This window comes from Panthera pardus, unplaced genomic scaffold (assembly GCF_024362965.1).
Source record: "Panthera pardus isolate Hobbes unplaced genomic scaffold, ASM2436296v1 HiC_scaffold_17, whole genome shotgun sequence".
Lineage (NCBI taxonomy): Eukaryota > Metazoa > Chordata > Mammalia > Carnivora > Felidae > Panthera > Panthera pardus.
In genome coordinates, this window is record NW_026526732.1 from 52,897,775 (window position 1) to 52,916,052 (window position 18,278).

At 56.4% G+C, this 18,278-nt stretch overlaps 3 protein-coding genes across 10 annotated transcripts in view; 2 read left to right on the forward strand and 1 right to left on the reverse strand.

The window, feature by feature from the left end:
* Nucleotides 1-467: 467 nt before the first annotated feature.
* MICAL1 (microtubule associated monooxygenase, calponin and LIM domain containing 1) lies at nt 468-12,529 on the forward strand. 4 transcript variants are annotated; one of them, XM_053904580.1, is made up of 25 exons: nt 468-837; nt 2,371-2,714; nt 2,816-3,023; nt 3,301-3,405; nt 3,737-3,841; nt 3,962-4,117; nt 4,980-5,080; nt 5,820-6,077; nt 6,348-6,463; nt 6,655-6,781; nt 6,923-7,004; nt 7,566-7,713; nt 8,149-8,339; nt 8,475-8,563; nt 8,688-8,741; nt 8,970-9,053; nt 9,181-9,337; nt 9,657-9,733; nt 10,016-10,292; nt 10,421-10,521; nt 10,817-10,930; nt 11,057-11,150; nt 11,334-11,433; nt 11,533-11,606; nt 12,241-12,529. In XM_053904580.1, exons 2-25 carry the CDS (start codon nt 2,457-2,459, stop codon nt 12,387-12,389), a joined length of 3,225 nt encoding a protein of 1,074 aa, XP_053760555.1. In that variant the 5' UTR covers nt 468-837; nt 2,371-2,456; the 3' UTR covers nt 12,390-12,529. The 4 variants fall into 4 exon arrangements, with proteins under 4 accessions (XP_053760555.1, XP_053760554.1, XP_019298595.2 ...); XM_053904579.1 differs by having other exon boundaries at nt 2,404-2,714; XM_019443050.2 differs by lacking the exon at nt 468-837 and having other exon boundaries at nt 8,700-8,741.
* A 121-nt stretch (nt 12,530-12,650) lies between these two features.
* On the reverse strand, nt 12,651-15,540 carry SMPD2 (sphingomyelin phosphodiesterase 2). The gene is made up of 10 exons (XM_053904586.1): nt 15,432-15,540; nt 15,111-15,207; nt 14,932-15,008; nt 14,484-14,577; nt 14,252-14,341; nt 13,928-14,010; nt 13,667-13,799; nt 13,470-13,574; nt 13,157-13,310; nt 12,651-13,056 (listed from the first exon to the last, which is right to left on the reverse strand). Exons 1-10 carry the CDS (start codon nt 15,479-15,481, stop codon nt 12,668-12,670), a joined length of 1,272 nt encoding a protein of 423 aa, XP_053760561.1. The 5' UTR covers nt 15,482-15,540; the 3' UTR covers nt 12,651-12,667.
* Nucleotides 15,541-16,063: 523 nt separating this feature from the next.
* PPIL6 (peptidylprolyl isomerase like 6) overlaps nt 16,064-18,278 on the forward strand; it is a 32,362-nt gene continuing 30,147 nt past the window's right edge. For all 5 annotated transcript variants that reach the window (XR_008422926.1, XM_019443046.2, XM_053904584.1 and 2 more), the window contains exon 1: nt 16,064-16,198. Coding sequence is in view for 4 of the 5 variants with exons in the window: in XM_019443046.2 (XP_019298591.1) it covers nt 16,064-16,198 (135 nt within the window). In the remaining variant the exon portion in view is untranslated. The remainder of the gene's footprint in view (nt 16,199-18,278) is intronic.

Consider the following 18,278-nt stretch of genomic DNA (forward strand, 5'->3'; position numbering starts at 1 on the left):
CCCACACACCCCTCCTTTTCCCCTTTAGTAGTGGTCTAACGACACCCCCACCCCCCACCAAGACCCTCTTGCCCTCTCACTTCTCAAGCCGCTTGTTGAAGCTGCAGAGTGCCAGGTTCCCCGGACTTCAATCCGTGCCCATTGTCCTCAGCCCGGGTCTTGGGACAGACTTGTCGCAGGGCGTGGCGGACCCTAAGCCTGGATCCATCGTAGGGCGCCCGGGCCATGGCTCTCCTGGTAGGAGAGGTGAAGAGAGCACAGACGTTCCGGCGCCACCTACGGACCCGCCAGCTTCTGCAAACTTCTTGCCCAGCCCTGGCGCCCTATCCGCCCGGCGCTCAGAAGCCGCTCGAAGAGTTGGTACCGCTCAAGGGTGGGTGGCCTCGCCCGCCCGGGAACGGCTAGCTCTGCAGACGCGGGGACCGGGATGGAGGCCGCGGTGCGCTGTCGGGCGCCGGGCGGCGCAGACCCCGAACTTCTCAGTCCCAGTCAGCCCCGCCCGGGTCTCCGACCCCCAAGCGGAACAGGGCATCCGCAGCTCCACGCCCTCGGGCACCACCCTGCAGGCGTGGGCGGGCCCTGGGCCGCCAGGGCCCCAGATCGCGGGGTAATGAGATGCTAATGAGGCGCGAATAAAGGCTCACGGGCCGCGCGCCCGGCGCCAAAGCTCTTACCCCGCCGAACTCCCCTGCCCCGCGCAGCCGGCGCGCCGCCCCGCGTCCGCCGCTTTCCCCTTGCGTCTCCTTCACCTCCCCTTCCTCCGCCCCCGCCGTCCCACCCACCCCCTGGGACGCCCGCCGGGCAGGAAGCGGCCCCTCCCGGCTCGTGAGAGGCCCGGTAAGTTGTCCAGCTGAGCCAGCTGTTTGCCCCCTGCCCGCGGGGGGTGAGGGTGGGGGCTCGCTTCCGGGGAAATACGATCCTGGGCGCTCGGGAACTCGGCCTGGCGGGTCCCCGCCGTCTCCCCTCGCCCCCTGCCCTGTTCAGTTCCTCTCCAGACTTTATCGTCCAGAGCGTGGATGCCCCCCCCCCGCGCCCCCCCCCCCCCCCCCCGTGCCAGTGGTCCAGCTCCCTCTCCATCCTTCCACACTGCTCCGCCCCTGGCACATCCTTTGTCCTGGCGTTTGCAGGCTGAGTCGCCCCTTCTGTACGCATTTGCTGAGATCTTCCTCCTTCCATTTCCCCTACCCCCAAGAGAGACCTTTGCCTTTTCCGGCTGCCCGCGTCCAGGTGACACGCAGCGGGTAACTTTAGTTTCTTTCTCCTGCCTCGGCCTGGTCCGTTGGGCTCAAGCTGGGACCGGTGGAGTGGCCGAGTGGGTTCGGGGGAGGGGATCATCTCTGAGGGCATGTCCTTATTGATGCCACCTAATTTCCCCGGGGGCAGCCCCGTCCTCTGTACCCTCTTCTTTCTCCCAGCCCCAGCGTGAGAAGGCCCCCTCGACATCCTTCAAGTTGTGTGGGGGCCCGAGCGAGGGAGAGGGGGACAAAGAGAGGCCTTGTCTGGGGAGATTCCTGGGAGAGCGCGCCCGGGGCGCACGGGGGAATGGGGCGGGGCCTCGATGCGAGTGGGAAGAAGCTGGGAAGAGGGAATCCGGCTGTCACCCTCACCCCCCACCGGCCGCGAGGCCCACTGGAGCAGCAGCCAGTCACAGGGGAAGTGTTTTGACCACAGTGAGTCAAATAGACCTAATCCTCCCTCACCCCAGTCAGTCGCAACATCCTCCGGCTGTTGAGGTAGTTTGGCGGGGAGGAAAGTGGAACCTACGCAGTTAGAGGCTGCCTCCCCCTCTTCAGGAGGCAATCACGAGTGCTAAGGAGGAAAACTTTGTTCCTGGCATAAGACACACCCCACACCCAGCGTGGCACTGAGGTCATGGAGGGGCGCCCGCACAGGGAGGCAAGGGGTGAGATGGGGCAGTCGGTGTGCTCTGTGGCTGGGATGGCAGGTATTAGGTTTGTCCCTGTCTGCAAGGAAGACTCTCCCTCTGGGCTGCCTGCCCTCTCCACGTCAGAGAAATTCTCCCACGCCCAGCTTCCAGGGCCTCATAAAGGCAGGATGAGAATTCCTGCTCCCAGCGCCCCAGAGATGGAGGGGAGATTGGAGCTCCCTGGAAAGGAAAGCTGAGCTGGAGATTCCCTGTCTTCCTGCCCGCCCGCTGTGCCTAAGACTGCTGATTTCTCATTTCCAAATTTGGCAAATTTCACTTGGAGTGAAATCCTTGGAGTAGAAGGATAGCAATTGTCTCTGGAGCAGATTGGGAGTGGGCTGGGAGAAAGGAGCAGAGCCAATCTGGGGTGGACCCAGAGCCCCCTGAGGACACCAGCCTGCTTTTTTCTCCTCCCCATCCTTCTCCTTTCGTCCTTCCTCCAGCCTCTTCCCCTTCTCTTCCCTCCTTCTCTCCAGCAGCCGCCTGCCTCTGTTCAGCTGCTCCGGTCCCTGGGAGCGTCAGGGGCCTCATGGCTTCACCCACCTCCACCAACCCAGCACATGCCAACTTCGAGAGCTTCCTGCAGGCCCAGCTGTGCCAGGATGTGCTGAGCAGCTTCCAGGGGCTCTGCGGGGCCCTAGGGATAGAGCCCGGTGGGGGGCTACCCCAATATCACAAGATCAAGGCCCAGCTCAACTACTGGAGTGCCAAATCGCTGTGGGCCAAGCTGGACAAGCGAGCGGGCCAGCCTGACTACCAGCAGGGCCGGGCCTGTGCCAGCACCAAGGTGGATATGCGCTGCCAGGGATGGGGCTTGGACAATTGGGGAAGGGGGGGTCAGAAGAGGGAGATGGGATGCCATGCCCATACTGCCTTGTGTGTTCACAGTGCCTGGTGGTGGGCGCGGGACCTTGTGGGCTGCGGGCTGCTGTGGAGCTGGCACTGCTGGGGGCCCGTGTGGTGCTGGTGGAAAAGCGCACCAAGTTCTCTCGCCACAACGTGCTCCACCTCTGGCCCTTCACCATCCATGACCTGAGAGCACTCGGCGCCAAGAAGTTCTATGGGCGCTTCTGCACAGGCACCCTGGACCACATCAGTGAGCACCACGTGGTGGCCTAGAGGGGCGGGTGAGCCTGGGTCTAGAGACAGTGGGGGGCTGCTGGGACAGAAAGCCAAGAGGCCGAGTGGACAAGATTCACTTCAGCCAGGTGACCTGAAGGACTCAGGTTCCTCATCTGTAAAATGGACAGTTGAACTGAGTGATCTCCAAGACCTTTTGCAGCTCTGACCAGGAGAACACTAGTGCTGGGGGGTGGGGGAGGTGGGGTTGTGTGGCCCTGGGGTCTCTGGTCTTAATCTCCTCTCTCTTCCAGGCATCCGACAGCTTCAGCTGCTTTTGTTGAAAGTGGCATTACTCCTGGGGGTGGAAATTCATTGGGGTGTCACTTTCATTGGCCTCCAGCCCCCTCCCAAAAAGGGTAAGTACTTCTCTACTCCCAAGACTCCCATCTGCCAAGGGTATTTTGGTCTATGGAAGAAAAAAGGATGGGGTTGAGAGTCACTGGGTCACCCTTGCTATAGTGTGGCCGTGTACAAACCACACTGAACCTCATTTTGAACATCTGTACAATATGTCCTTCCTCATCTACTTTCCACGTTGTTGTAAAGGTGTAATTTGATAGCGTGTCATTGCTTGCTAAACCATAAACTGCAAAGCACCTTATGCATTTGTTTCGCTGGCTTGTCCTGGGAATGTAGGGGCCCTTTCAGACTTCCACACCTTTGTGCCTCTCATACCTCCTGCCCCAGGTTGTGGCTGGCGTGCCCAGCTCCAGCCCAGCCCCCCAGCCCAACTGGCCAACTATGAATTTGATGTCCTCATCTCTGCTGCTGGAGGTAAATTCGTGCCTGAAGGTGAGTGGTCCTTTCCCTCAAAGAAGTCAGCATCTTGGGCTCCTCCTGGGCCTTTCTAGGCTATCATACCGCTCATTTTGTTGCCAATACCCACCTACCTCCACTTGCGTGCACTTCTAGGCTTCACAGTGAGGGAAATGCGTGGCAAACTGGCCATTGGCATCACGGCCAACTTTGTGAACGGGCGAACGGTGGAAGAGACGCAGGTGCCTGAGATCAGCGGTGTGGCCAGGATCTACAACCAGAGCTTCTTCCAGAGCCTGCTCAAAGCCACAGGTTGGGACCTCCCCCTGTAAGATCTCCCCTCCCTCTGGCTGTCTGTGGGCTGGCTCCTTCCTCTCCCTGCCCACCCTGTTCTCAGTCCAGGTAACCCCACACTTTCCAACTTTGTGGTCTTGGCAGCAAAGAACCTGTGCCCCGGGTGATTCAGTAGGCATTGCCCCGCTTGGCCATCCAGCGTGATAAGTCAGAAATCTCTCACAAATGCATGGGCTTTTGCTTTGTGCTTCATTATATATGATTTTTTTTTAATTTTTAAAAAAGTTTTATTTATTAGAGAGAGAGAGAACATGAGCAGGGCAGGGGCAGAGAGGGAGGGAAAGAATCTCAAGCAGGTTCTGTGCCGTCAGCGCAGAGCCCAACACAGGGCTTTGACTCACAAACCGTGAGATCATGACCTGAGCCAAAATCAAGAGTCGGATGCTTAACTGACTGAGCCACCCAGGCGCTCCTCTTTATGTATGATTTCACATAAAAATGATATAGATTAAAAATGAAAGCGGTGCTTCCAGAAGATGCTCTAGATTTACTTTGGCTTTGCAATGCCATGCCTCCCTGGGGTGTACACACCCGTTTGAGAAGCCTGGCTCTCATCTGCAAGCATGGTGCAGGTCTCCTAGCTGCCACCCGTCCAAGTTTCTCTCTTTACTCCCAAGTCCTCAGGCCTCCCAGGCCCAGGACAGATGGTTCATCCATTGTGCCACCAGAACTCACGGGCCCCTGTGCAGGGGACACCCACTGCAGTCTAAGCTGTGATCCCAGCTCTCAGAGGTCAAGCATGGCTGAGGTGTTTGGAGAGGTGACACAGGATAAGGAGACACCTCCCTTTGTTTTGTCTTCCCCCTGACCCAACCCATAGGCATTGATCTGGAGAACATTGTGTACTACAAGGATGACACCCACTATTTTGTGATGACAGCCAAGAAGCAGTGCCTGCTGCGGCTGGGGGTGCTGCGTCAGGTGGGGCCCGGGCCCTGGCAGGGAGGGGCTGGGCAGTGGGCCCTGAGAGGTAGAGGCCAGCCCTGGACACAGTGTTCCCCCCTGGTGTGGAGGAGGGAGCCTGTCCTCTTCTGCCTGTGCCCTGACATTTTCTCCACAACGAGCTCTTCTCCTCTGGGATTTCCATGGCAACCTGAATCCTATTCCCATCCCCTGTACCAGTCATGGAACTACATGTGTAAGCTCCATGAGGGCAGGGGTTTTGTCTCTTTGTCCTTTTTGTTTGCTGATGATTCCTAGGGCCTTGAAGGGTGCCTGCTGTGTAGTCAGCACTCAGTGAATATTTGCTGAATGAACTAGTTGAAAACCTATGTGCTAGGTACTGTGTTGAGAATTTTATATGGATTTTCTCGCCTAAATTCTCATAAGTACCTTGAGAAGTTAGGTAGGTCATCTCTAAATGATGGGGAAACAGCCTGAGAAGTTCAGAACTCAGTCCAAAGCAAGTGCACGATGATAACAGTAATGGTACGAGGCCTTGAGGGCAGGGTGGGGCTTGGGAGCCCCCTAGCAGGGTGAGTGCTGAGGAAGGGGCTGGAGGATGGCAGGCAGGATAGTATGTTCGCATTCTGGTCCAGCTCAGTCTTCAGCTGCTATATAGTCTGAGGAAGCACTGTCTTAGGGCCTCCGTATGTGCACCTTCTCCGCCCAAGGGGATGGGCTGCCCAGTTGACCCTGCTGGTTCTGATGTGTCCTGTAGGACTGGCCAGATACCGACCGCCTGCTGGGCAGTGCCAATGTGGTGCCCGAGGCTCTGCAGCACTTTGTCCGGGCAGCTGCTGACTTCGCCACCAATGGCAAGCTCGGGAAGCTGGAGTTTGCCAAGGACGCCCACGGGCGGCCTGACATCTCTGCCTTTGACTTCACAAGCATGATGCGGGCAGAGAGTTCTGCTCGAGTGCAGGAGAAGCACGGTGCCCGCCTGTTGCTGGGGCTGGTGGGGGACTGCCTGGTGGAGGTGAGGAGGTCAGGGCTCCCTGATTGGGGGAGGAGGAGGGACTTCCAGAAACAGCCACTCCTTGTAAGGAGGCACAGGGGCTTCATGGTTGGGAGAGGAAGGTTGCCTCCTGGGAAGGAGGGGGGTAAAAAAAGGTTTGCTCTTTGTGGGGAGGAGTGAGGGCTGCTTGGTATGATGTGTGGTCCCCTCAGCTATGATTTTGGGGGCACCTGGGCTTGGGACTCCTAGCAGACTCTCACTGAACCATTTCCTTTCTTTCTGACCCTGCAGCCCTTCTGGCCCCTGGGCACTGGAGTGGCTCGGGGCTTTTTGGCAGCCTTTGATGCCGCCTGGATGGTGAAGCGGTGGGCAGAGGGTGCTGGGCCCCTAGAAGTGTTGGCAGAGCGGTGAGGCCTCAGTTGGGGGGTGGGAAGGGCGGGGGTACAAATAGGACTAGGATCAGGAAGAGGGTGGGGGTGCTGGGTGAATAGGGTGGGGGGCACAGTCAAGAGGATAAAGAAAGGCCTGGTAGTTCTTGAGAGATGGGTGCTAATTCGTGCTCCCGCTTGTGCCCTTGCCTTTGCACTTACTCCCCCAGGGAGAGCTTGTACCAGCTCCTCTCACAGACGTCCCCAGACAACATGCACCGCAACGTGGCCCAGTATGGGCTGGACCCAGCCACCCGCTACCCCAACCTGAACCTCCGGGCCGTGACTCCCAATCAGGTCAGACCCCCTGGCACCTACCAGACTCCAGGCCTGCCCTGTCACTGCCCCTGTGGGTGAGCCCTACCCCAAGCAGGCCCCTCCCCACTGGGCTGAGGCAGACTGTCAGCCTGCCTTGAGACCTGAAAGGGGCTGCCTTAGGTACGAGACCTGTATGACGTGCTGGCCAAGGAGCCTGTGAGGAGGAAGAGTGACAAGATAGATGGAGGAAAGCCAGCCACAGGTGAGCAAGCTCTCCTCCGGGGGCAGTGTCCCAAATATTTACCACCCAGTGCGGTGCACGCACCAGCCATCAGCACAGTTTGCAGCCTGAGGCTGGGAGCAGAGCGCTGGGACACAGCCGATGGTGGGGACGTCTGGGGGCCTCCTGCAGAGTGGAGAGGCAGCAGGGCACCAAGCAGCAATCACTTGCCAGTCTGTGTGCACGATATCAGTATTTCAACAACTGCTACCGCCCCGACAGCCAGAGTGGCTGATGGCAGCCATGCTGCCCTTCCAGCCTTGCAGACCCAGACCTGCCCTCCCTTTGAGTCTCTGGACCCTCCTTGTCCCCCAGTTTGTAGCTTCCTGCCCTCTGTGCCTAGCAGTGATTGCACCTGATTCATCCCTTCACTTTATTCCAAGAAGAGAAAATTGGGAGGAAAGCAGTGATGCTCAGTGAGCACTGAGTTGGTGCCCCTGCAGGGGTGGGTCCTGCCTCCACCTCCCATACTGACCCCCGTGCCCATCACCCGGGTTGCCTTTGAGCCAGGGCCCTTCAGCACAGCACAGCCTCCCCTCTCAGGGTCGACAGGCACCCAGGAGGAATTGCTACGCTGGTGCCAGGAGCAGACGGCTGGGTACCCAGGTGTCCACGTCACCGACTTGTCTTCCTCCTGGACTGACGGGCTGGCTCTGTGTGCCCTGGTGCACCGGCTGCGGCCCGGCCTGCTGTGAGTTGCAAATTGGGCTCAGGGGTCCCTGGCAGTCCATCCGTCTTTCATGCCTCTGTTCCTCCTCCCACCTCAGGCAGTGTGGACTGGTGGGGAGACCACTGTGTAGGAGTTACACAGTTGAGTCCCAGGACTGCCAGTTTCTGGTAGTCCTTCTGCTCACGTCACTTCCCTACCTGGGTTTCGTGAGAGTCCTGTGCATTCAGTAGGGGAGGTTTGTGAGTGGTGGAGCACCCCCCCTACCCAGGCCAGAAAGCCATCACTGGGCGGGTGGGGAGCAGGAGGGGGTGTGTACAGCAGAGAATCATCCCCCCCATGCCCTATGCTCCCTTTACACCCCACCAGCCCCTGCCTGCTGCCCTCTCCCCATCCTCTCCCGCTTCAATGGGGTCAGGTTCTGGTCTCCCATTGGCTTTTCTCCCCGACATCCCACAGGGAGCCCTCAGAGCTGCAGGGGTTGGAGGCCCTGGAAGCAACTGCTTGGGCACTGAGGATGGCAGAACATGAGCTGGGCATCACGCCCGTGCTGTCCGCAAAGGCAGTGGTGACAGGGAGCGACCCGCTGGGCCTCATCGCCTACCTCAGCCACTTCCACAGTGCCTTCAAGAGCATGCCCCACAACCCAGGTAGCCTGGAGGGTAGGTGGGTGGGAAGGGGGTAGGGAAGGCACCCTCCAAGGGACAGCTGGGAGACATACCCTGGACTGGACTGTAACGGTCTGTTCCGGAGGTCCAGTTTTGGTTTCCCATCCGTGCTGACAGGCTCTGTCACTCAAGGCTCTCTGGGGACTTCCAGTGCTGTGCTATTCCTTGGCAAACTGCACAGGACCCTGCAGCGGACCCGTGCCCAGGTGGGGAGTCTGGGCAGGGTTGCAGCTGGGCAGCGCGTTGCTAGTGGGAATCCTTGGGGTGATGGGAGGATGTTCAGAATCGGGGGAGGGCTGGGGGCTCAGAGCTCCCATGCTTAGAGTGTAGGACTTGTTGCAGGAAAATGGGGAGGATACTGGTGGCAAGAAGCCGCGCCTGGAGGTAAATGCATGTAGGGGCTAGACAGTCCCCTGCTGTATTCCCTGGGTCCTGTCCTATGTTCTGTCCCCCCATGTCTTGCTCCCTACCCCATGCCCTGTAACCCACCCCCACCTCCCCCCCACATCTGGGTTCCCTTCCTGTCTTGCTTCTTTTCCAGCCCTTTCTATTCTGTGCATACAGCCACTCTCCAGCCCCTCTACCTCCCTGCCCGAACACTTACCTCCTTAGGTAGATGCTAAGACCCCAAGTACTGAGGAGCCACCTGTCCCAGAGGCTGGTGTACCCCTGACACCCCCACCCCAACACCAAGAGGTGAGAAAGGGGGCCCTGTCTGCAGGCAGAGGCCTGGGGAGGGCAAGGAGGGGTGTTTCAAGGATCGGGAAGATCTTTGCTGCTGGCCTCGACTCCAGCTGACCCTGTGGTCTGGGGTTCGGTGCAGGCTGGTGCTGGGGACTTGTGTGCACTTTGCGGGGAACACCTCTACATCCTGGAACGCCTCTGTGCTGACGGCCGTTTCTTTCATCGGAGCTGCTTCCGCTGCCATACCTGTGAGGCCACACTGTGGCCAGGGGGCTATGAGCAGCACCCAGGAGATGGTAAGTTGGCGTGGGAGATCTCCACAGACACTTTGGGCCTGTCCCTGCCTGAGGGCAAGGATCTTGAAACTGCAGGGGAAGTAGGGTACTGGGCATGAGGTGGCAACAGGCTCAAGATGGCACTTGAGTTCCCCTGGGTTTAAGGTCTCCTCTATCCCCTCCAAATCTCTAAATGTGGGGTTCTAAGGAACCAGGACACCAGCAGAAAATTCACCTGCAAATCCAGAGTCCTGCCACCCCCACCTTCCCTGATAAACTGAGTATCTGGGCTTCGGGCTGCCTACATCTTATGTCTTCTCCCCTCCTCCACCCTTCCCAGGACATTTCTACTGCCTCCAGCACCTGCCCCAGACAGGCCACAAAGAGGATGGTAGTGACCAAGGCCCTGAGAGTCAGGTAAAAGCTGTGAAACTGTTGGGAGTGTGGGAAATAGTAAAGGGATCTAAGCCCCAGCTAACTTTGCTGGGGGTAACTGGATGTTCTCCAGGAAAAAAAGCTCCATGAAGGTAGGGTTTTTTATTTTACTTATTGATTTATCTCAAATGTTTAGAACACTGCCTGACCCGTTGCAGTAAATGGCATAAGTGAATGAATGCCAGAACCCACATTTATCTAAAGGGGCAGCCTCAACTCCACAATGGGCAGATCACTGACCAGACTACATGGTGGCTTTTCCAGGACCTTCCCACACCTGATGAAAACAGCATGCCATCAGGGCCCTCAGCTTCTGTCACCCCCCAGGAGGGGACCGGTCCTGTCCCAAGCACCAGCCGGCCTACCCGTCAGCGGATCCGCCTCTCCAGCCCGGAACGCCAGCAGCTGTCCTCCCTTAATCTCACCCCTGACCCGGAACTGGAGCCCCCACCCAAGCCTCCCCGCACCTGCCTTGCCGTGGCCCGCCAGGCCCTGGAAGGCAGCTTCGTAGGCTGGGGAATGCCAGTCCAGAGCCCTCAAGGTGACTGCTTTGCCCAGACACGCACACCCAGGGTGGGGATGCCATGGGTGGTACTGGGATTCCTGAAAGGGGAATGCTGGGGAATCGAAAGGGAGGTGTGGGGCCCAGGCCATGTCTACTCTGTTCAGTTCCTGTGGCTATGGAGGAAGAGGAGGAACAGAGTCCCTCCTCCAGTGAGGAAGAAACAGAGGAAGAGGAAACTGTGACTTTGGACTCAGACACAGAGCAGGTGAGTAGGAGGAACCTGGCCACCTATTCCACTGAAGCCAGCACGCATCCACCAAATATGCCCCACGGCCCACCACAGGAAAAACCTATAGAATGCCCCCTCCTTTGAGCCAGTTTCTCAGAATGTCTTCTTACCCAGTGTGACTCCAGTCTCTAAGCCTCTTATCTTTTCTACCAGAACTTACCCTACTTACCTCCAGCTCAGGAAGCTTTGGTCCCTTCCAAACAAAGCTTCCCCAGCCCCTATCCAACATCGGGGCCAGGCCCTACCCCTGACCGGCCTGACCCTGCCATAGGCTCTGAAGATCTTGGCCAAGAACTCAGGCACCATGAGCAAGTACCCAACATGGCGTCGGACCCTGCTGCGCCATGCTAGGGAGGAGGAGATGAAGCGGTTCTGCAAGGCCCAGGTGAGGGGTCTAGGGGTTTGCAGAATTTCTGATAGGGTCAGAGTTCTGACGTGGGATCAGACTTTCTCCGGTGCTCTTTCTTGAACAATCCAAAGACTCCTGGGCCTCCTGTCTTGCACCCCTCAGGCTGTCCAGCGGCGACTAAATGAAATTGAGACCGCTCTAAGGGAGCTGGAGGCTGAGGGCATGAAGCTGGAGCTAGCCTTGAGAAGCCAGAGCAGTGAGTAAAGATAGGAAGAACAAGCCGGGACACCCCTCTGCCTCCTAGCCGTGCGTTCAGCCCCAGCAGTCCCTCACACCACCAGGCCCTGCTTCCAGCAGACTCCACTCCTCATGCCCCTGACACCTGTGACCCTGGTTAGGGACTGCCTGACCACTACCCCCCACTCTTCCTTCCCATCAGCATCCCCAGAACAGCAAAAGACACTGTGGCTAGAACAGCTGCTACAGCTCGTTGAGAAGAAAAACAGCCTAGTGGCGGAGGAGGCTGAGCTCATGATCACGTAAGGGGAAGGGGGTGGGGACAGTGGCACTAGCCAGACCCCAGCCAGCAACTTGGGCACCTGGGACAGCTGTGCCTCTTCAATCTCTGCCCTCCACAGGGTGCAGGAGCTGAAACTGGAGGACCAACAGTGGCAGCTGGACCAGGAGCTACGAGGCTACATGAACCGGGAAGGTAGGTGGGGTGTAGAGAGGTGGACATCATGAGGCTGGTGTTTGCAGCCTTGTGACCTCAGACACTGATCAAGCAATGTGGTCCTCTAGTCTGAGTGCCTCTGAAACATTTCAGGAGGAAGCCAGAGAATGGGGCTTCAAGCCCCTACTCTGCCTTCAGTTCAATCAGGGATGCACAATTAGGCTTTTATGTAAGACTGCTTTTAAAAATGGTGCTGCTGCTGGGGTGCCTGGCTGCCTCAGGTGGAAGAACGTGCAACTCTTGATCTCGAGGTCATGAGTTTGAACCCCACGTTGAGTATGGAAATTACATATGTACATACATACATATGTATATGTGTACACACACATATATATAATTACATATTATATGTATACACATGTATCATATATATGTATATATACAAACCAATCAATCTAAACTAAAATAAAAATGGTGCTACTACTAAACAAGGCTAGAAACCACTGGTTTTTTTTTTTTGTTTTGTTTTTTTTTTTACAGTGCTCTTCCTCATTTTACAGATGAGGAAACTTACCCTGCCTAGTTGTGGAAGTCACATAGGCCAGGATTAAGTTGTGCCTTTCCTGCCTCCCTGTCCGGTTCCCTGTTCTCTAAGCTTTGTCTTCTTCTTCAGAATTCCTGAAGACCCCTGCTGACCGGCAGGCTGAGGACCAGGTCCTGAGGAAGCTGCTGGATGTGGTGAACCAGCGAGATGCACTTATCCGCTTCCAGGAGGAATGCAGGCTCAGTGAGCTAGCCTCGGAGCCGGGGGCCCAGGGCTAGAAGTGGGGGAGGGGGGGGGGCTGCCTGCCCTCTTCCCTATGAGGAAGACCACCTCACCCGAGGACTATGCCACCCTGTTCATCTGGGCTGCCTGGGAGGGGCCTCATTGTTTACAATAAAAATGTTCCTGTCACACACAGGCCTGCCTGCAGGTGAGATGCAGGGAGGGCAGATGTATAGGAGCCTGACAGTTTATATTATGACAGTCACACTGACCGACCCTTGACCCCAATCACTGCTTCTACAACAAAAACACAGAGCCACAAAAGTGTCAAGCTTTATTGTTCCTCAGATCTGTCCCCCTCCTGCTGTCCCAGGAACAGGGCTGCCTGAGACTCTGGGTCCAGGTCGTGGGCCTCCCTTGCCCTTCCCAGCATATGCTGGAGCTCAGCCCGGGCCCTAGATAAGCCCTTGGCTTCCTGCATGTGGAAGAGGTAGACTGCACCTGCCCCCAACAGCAGTCCTACACTGGGAGTCCAGAGCATTATGGCAACCTCCCTGACCCCTCCCCCGGCTGCCAGAGCACACAGCAATGCCAGAAGGAGCAGCCCTAGACCAATCACGTAGCCGGCGAAGGTGGCCCACCAGTGAGCTTGAGCCATGCCAAGGTCCAGCTCTGCCCAGGCCTCCTTTAACACACTGATCAACCGTGACCTTTCTGCTGGTCCTAGAACAAGGCAGGGTAGTGGGGCAGGAGAGAGAGGGTCAGAGTGGAGGAGCCGCCTTATGGTGGGGAGGGACCTGGGGAGAGGGTGGGGGTGTCTTACCATGAGTAGCGCTGGGGGTGTGCTGGGGGGGGCTGTGTCTCACACACAGAGTAGCCATCAGGGCCTCATGATCAGAGAGGGGGGTGCCACTGTGAGGATCATGGCCAGTAGTGGTTCTCAGAGTCTTACAGGAGATGTAGAACCCAGAAACTGCCTAGGAAAAGTAGGGGCCAGAAAGAAACATATTTGAGGCCCTCTTCCCATTCTCAAGCCATCAGTAATCTACGACTAGACCAGATGGACAAAAGATTAGCACAAGCTGGTGAAAGACAGAGACACAGTGGGTGAAGACACATTGATGGGAGGGCCTGACCTTATATAGCACATAGTCAATGCGGATGCCAAAGGGAAATGCCTCTAACTCCCTCTGATTAACGTAGCAGTTCTCAGGTACCATCGTACAGCCTTCTTCAGAGCCCTAGGTGAATAAATGGTTCATGCTAGGACATAGGGGAGGAGGAGGAGAGAAGCTGGGGGTGTAGACATGGAAATTATCAGGCAGGTCCTCACCTTGAAGTCCCGGGTCTCAAGGTAGGCATCATGCAGCCCTGTCCACTCCTTCAGCAGGCGGCAGCCCAGGTCCTTCGGGTGTAAGTTAAGGTCCCCACACAATAGAACCACATCGGCCTTCTTGGATGTGTGGCTGGGGGAACCAGGTTGGTGAGGCAGGAGTTCTCTCCCGACCAGCTGTGTCCACCTAGAAGTGGGGCCCTGCCACCCCTCAACCCCTGAACCCATCCCACTTCCCCTGTCAAGCCCAGGCTCACACACTGGATGAACTGGGCCAGTTCCCAAGCTTGGGCCACACGATGTGCTAGGTAGATGTCCTTCTGTCGATTGTACTCGGCATGGAGCTGAGCAAGATAGGTCAGATTATAGCAGTTGAGACGGGGCGGGGGGGTCCCAAAGACAGGTCTGAATCATGCTGGTGTCTGTTACTTGGCATGATACTTGGTTAAAAGATGGGCAAACCTTGTCTACTGACCTTAGGAGATCCTGCCCCCACACCTCACCCCCAGGAAGCCCAACCAGAGGAGTCCCATCTCTCCCTCCCAGGACCAGGCCGCCTGTCCCGGCCCCGCCAGCTTCACTCACATGGGTCACGTAGGCATTGAGTACCAATCCACTTAGATGAAGCACCAGCAGACCCACAGCCTTCCCACAGAACCAGTCTCCGTGATGGATCTGCAGGCAGGAGGGAGCTAGAACCCAGGGCACTGCCACCCTCCTTCTGCCTGTTCCTGCAGCCCAAGAAAGGCTGCCTCCTTTACCGTGTGTTACTGGGGGGTGGGAGAGGGTGGTGGGAGAAATCTGATCTAAGGCTTACCATGTAGGGGTACCCATTGAGGGTGTAGACGTGCTGGGTGAATTCCTGAATTGGATGTTTGGAGAAGACGCACAGGCCACTGCCAATGACGCCACTGTAAACCAAGTTCTGGTTAACAGCCAGAAAAGCAGGAAGAGAAATACCCAGCTCTCTTCTCCCTGGTCACCCAGCTTGTATCAGCTACTTTTTTCCTCACTCTGTTGCTGAGATCAGCACCAGAGGAAATCTCAAAGCAACAGCCTTTGTGGGGTGATACAATAGAGTGTGACTTGGTAAGGCTGGGATGGGCTGAAGAGCTAGGATCTTCCTGGTTCCACCTAGTCCTGCACCCACACACAGAGGAGAGGACTCGGGAAGAGGAGGAGGGTGCAGGTGGGATAGGGAGGGGCTGGCAGGGCCAAGAGCTTCCAGGTCTGAGAACAGACTTCCAGACCGGAAGGTTTCTCACCTCCTGAAGTAGTGTGCCGCGGGGTAGGTGGGCAACAGCTTCTGTCTCAGGTACTGGAAGTCCTGCTCACTCCACACCTGAGGGAAGGGGTGAGGATGCCTGCCTGTCTCCCCGGGGGAAAAGTCCTCTCCTGCGCCCCCGTCCCAGCCAGGGTTCCACACCAGTTCTGCCCTGCCCACCTCTTCCAGGAGAGCCAGGTCGAAGCTTTCCATGTTTAGAAAGTCTCCCAGGCGCTTCACGCGGTCACCCCGGTGCTTGCTCAGGTAGGGAATGCCCCTGAGGACGAGAAGGGTGGGGGGAGGTGACGGCTGGAGGCGCTCCGCTTCTCCGTGCACCACCGGAGCTGGGACCAGGTGCGGGCCTGGAGATGCGGATGCCCCCCGGACCCGACACCTTAGGGCACGGTGGAGCCGTGGCCCGGATGTGAGGAAGGCCTCCTCCCTCAGACTGTGGGTGCAAACGGAGCTGTGGCCCCCGGCCCACCCCGCGGGCGCTCTCACCAACAATTGAGGTTAAAGATCCTCAGTCGCAGAGAGAAGTTGGGCTTCATGGCGAGCGGTCCGGGGGCGCGGGACGGCGCTGCCTCCCCGGCGACGGCCGCGGCGGGGGCGGGGGCGAGCGGGCGGCACCTCCTCCCGGGGCGGCGCGCACAGGTGGTCGGCTCCGCCCCGCGCTCCCTCGAAGGCCGCGGCCTCCCAGCCCGCGCCGCGCAGGCCCTGGGCCCGGGTCCGAATCCGCGTTACCCGGGCAACCGCCCCACTGGCTGCCAACCCACCGGGAAAGGCGATCTGCTGCAAAGTTGGGCGCTGCCGGGAGGCGAGGGCCGCGCGCGAGGTCCCTGAGTGGGGATACCAGAGAGGAGTTCGGGCGGGCGGCCAGCCGAGTGAAGGCACACGGGACACGGAGCTCTCCGTCCCTTCGCGCGGAAACTCCGTCCCTGGCCTCAGCCGCCCGCGAGCCCTCTCTCGCCTCTCGCCCGGCTCAGCAGCAACAGGCGCGAAGTTGAGAAAAGACCCGCCCGTCGCCGCCCTCCCCCTCGCGTCCTTCCTCCCAGCAGGCGACGGGGGCGGGGCCGCACGGTTGCTCTGGCGACGCGCAGTGTTTGTGCTCGGAGCAGTCCCCCAGCGCCGCCATGGCTAGCCAGCAGCAGCGCGGGCCGAGGCCGGCCCCATACTGCTCGAAGTCACCGCTCGAGCAGCCGCTGCAGGTGAAGGTGGTGGGGCTCTTCAAAAGCTCCAGCTTTCACATCGCGAAGAGCGCGGCCGAGGTAACCGCGAGAAAACCACAAGTGCGGATGGGTCTCCCGTCTCCTCGGGCTCGCGCTTCCTGGTGACCCGGGTCGAAGTTCGGGGACGTAGGGAGGTGTCCCTGGCGGGCAGCGTCAGTCTGTACCTCCCAGGGGTCAGGGTCGCGTCGGGCGGACGTTCCACTACCAGAAGGGCTACCTTTAAAGGGGGATCCGAGCAAAGGAAAATTCAGAATCTTGCTGGAAGGAGGGTAATTGCTATAGACCCACATTTTATTTCCACATTTTTACGTGAATTATAGATTTTAAAAATTCATGAAAAAATGTTTAAAAATAAGTGATACCGCATAACTACAGATTTTGTTATAAACTCCCTTCCCAAGTTTTTGGAAACTTCATTTGGGAAGGCTTCTTTTCCCTCCTTTAAATTTTCTATAGCAGTTACTGCATTCCAGTCGAATTAGGTGCTTAAGAAATTTCTTAACAAATGACCCACAAGTGCTTTGGAGAATCCAGATATTACTTTGCAAACACACAGACCGATATAAAAGGAAAAACACTTTAAGCAACTGGAAGAATTTGGCTGGGTCAGTAATGGTGCAGCACACCTATTATGCAAATGCATAAGTATTTAAATATAGAAATGCAGAATTCAGCACATCTCTGGGGTTTGCTCCGGGAATGCCACTGTAGGATTATGCCAAAATCCTCTCCTTCAAAACCCTGCTAGACTCCAGGACCATGCACTACGTTTGTATCTCTCAAAGTATTCAGCCAGATACCTGATACAAAATGTTCTCAAACAGAAGAAATCTTAAGCAATTCCTGCCTTGTTGCCTGCTGTAAGTCCACAGTTAAGAAAAGTTTGTAACTGCATCAAATCAAGAAACAGTAACTGTTTGACCTTAAAACAGCCGGTTATTTTACCAGCAAAATGGGCTTATTTGGTAATAACACAGGAATTGCAATATGAGACATAATAAGCTATGGCAAACCAAGGGCAATATGGGAGATCAAAGGAGAGGGACATAGACAAAAGGAAGAAGCTGGTAGGGGCTGCTTTGATAGAAAGGTGAGAGTTCAGGGTGGTGATGGTTTCTCACTGGTTGAGTTGTGGTATTATCCTATTGGCCAAGCTTGTTGCAGAGTAAGGAGACATTCTCCCTTCCTTCTGCTGGAATAGTAAAATAGACTTCTTCCTGTAGGGAATGCATGGTGTATCTCTTCCTGACCTACTGTGGTCTGCAATTGAGTGGTGGTAAGGCATGAGAGCTCCCTCTTCTGGCCTCCTGACTCCATTAAAAAAATTTTTTTTTTTTTAATTTTCAATTGATTTTTTCTGAGAGAGAGCGCAAAGGGGAAAGGGGCAGGAGAGAGAGAGGATCTCAAGCAGGTTCCATATTCAGCACAGAGTCCGACATGGGGCTCCATCTCACGACCGGGAGATCATGACCTGAGTCAAAATCAAGAGTGGGATGTTCAACCGACTGAGCCACGTAGGTGCCCTCTGACTCCATTTTAAATGAGGCTTCCTTTATTCAATTTCACAGAAACTAATTTGAGAAGTTGGTGAAGTTTACATCAAGAGGAAGAGAACAAGTGAGAAGTCTGTTTAAATGATATGTGGATCATCAAAATAAATAGAAATTATGGACTGTTAGCTGGGCTGAGGGGATCTATAAAGTTTATGGCTTAAGTTGTATTTAAGGAGTTTGAGGGACTTTTTTCCCTTGTTTTTCTTTAGCTCCTTTTCTGAAGGCACATGTTTTCTGTGCCTGCTCCACACTGTAGAGAAGGTGTTGGCAATTTTTTTTTTTTCTGTGAAGCCTAGATATTAAATTATTAGGCCTTCAGGGCCATAGGCTCTCAGTCACAACTACTTGACTGTGTCCTTGTGCAAAATCGGCCACAGACAATATGTAGATGAATGGTGCTTTTAATAAAACTTAATTAAGGATACTGAAATTTGACTTGCATATGATTTCACATGACATGGAATGATTCTGTTTCAACTGCTTAAAATCTAAAAATTCTTCTTAGCTCTCAAGTCTTACAAAAACAGGCAGTGTGCCAGATTTGGCCTGCTGGCCACAGTTTGCCA

Bases quoted from the DNA above. Each gene is read 5' to 3' on its own strand.
- SMPD2 (XM_053904586.1), bottom strand. From the start codon at position 15,481: ATGAAGCCCAACTTCTCTCTGCGACTGAGGATCTTTAACCTCAATTGT. The intron at 14,342-14,483 runs GTAAGCCTTAGA...TCCTGCCTGCAG, and splicing joins TCAATGGGTACCCCTACATG to ATCCATCACGGAGACTGGTT. The intron at 13,800-13,927 runs GTGTGTGAGCCT...TGGTTCCCCCAG, and splicing joins GAACTGGCCCAGTTCATCCA to CCACACATCCAAGAAGGCCG.
- MICAL1 (XM_053904580.1), top strand. From the start codon at position 2,457: ATGGCTTCACCCACCTCCACCAACCCAGCACATGCCAACTTCGAGAGC. The intron at 8,564-8,687 runs GTGGGGAGTCTG...CTTAGAGTGTAG, and splicing joins TGCAGCGGACCCGTGCCCAG to GACTTGTTGCAGGAAAATGG. The intron at 10,522-10,816 runs GTGAGTAGGAGG...ACCCTGCCATAG, and splicing joins TGGACTCAGACACAGAGCAG to GCTCTGAAGATCTTGGCCAA.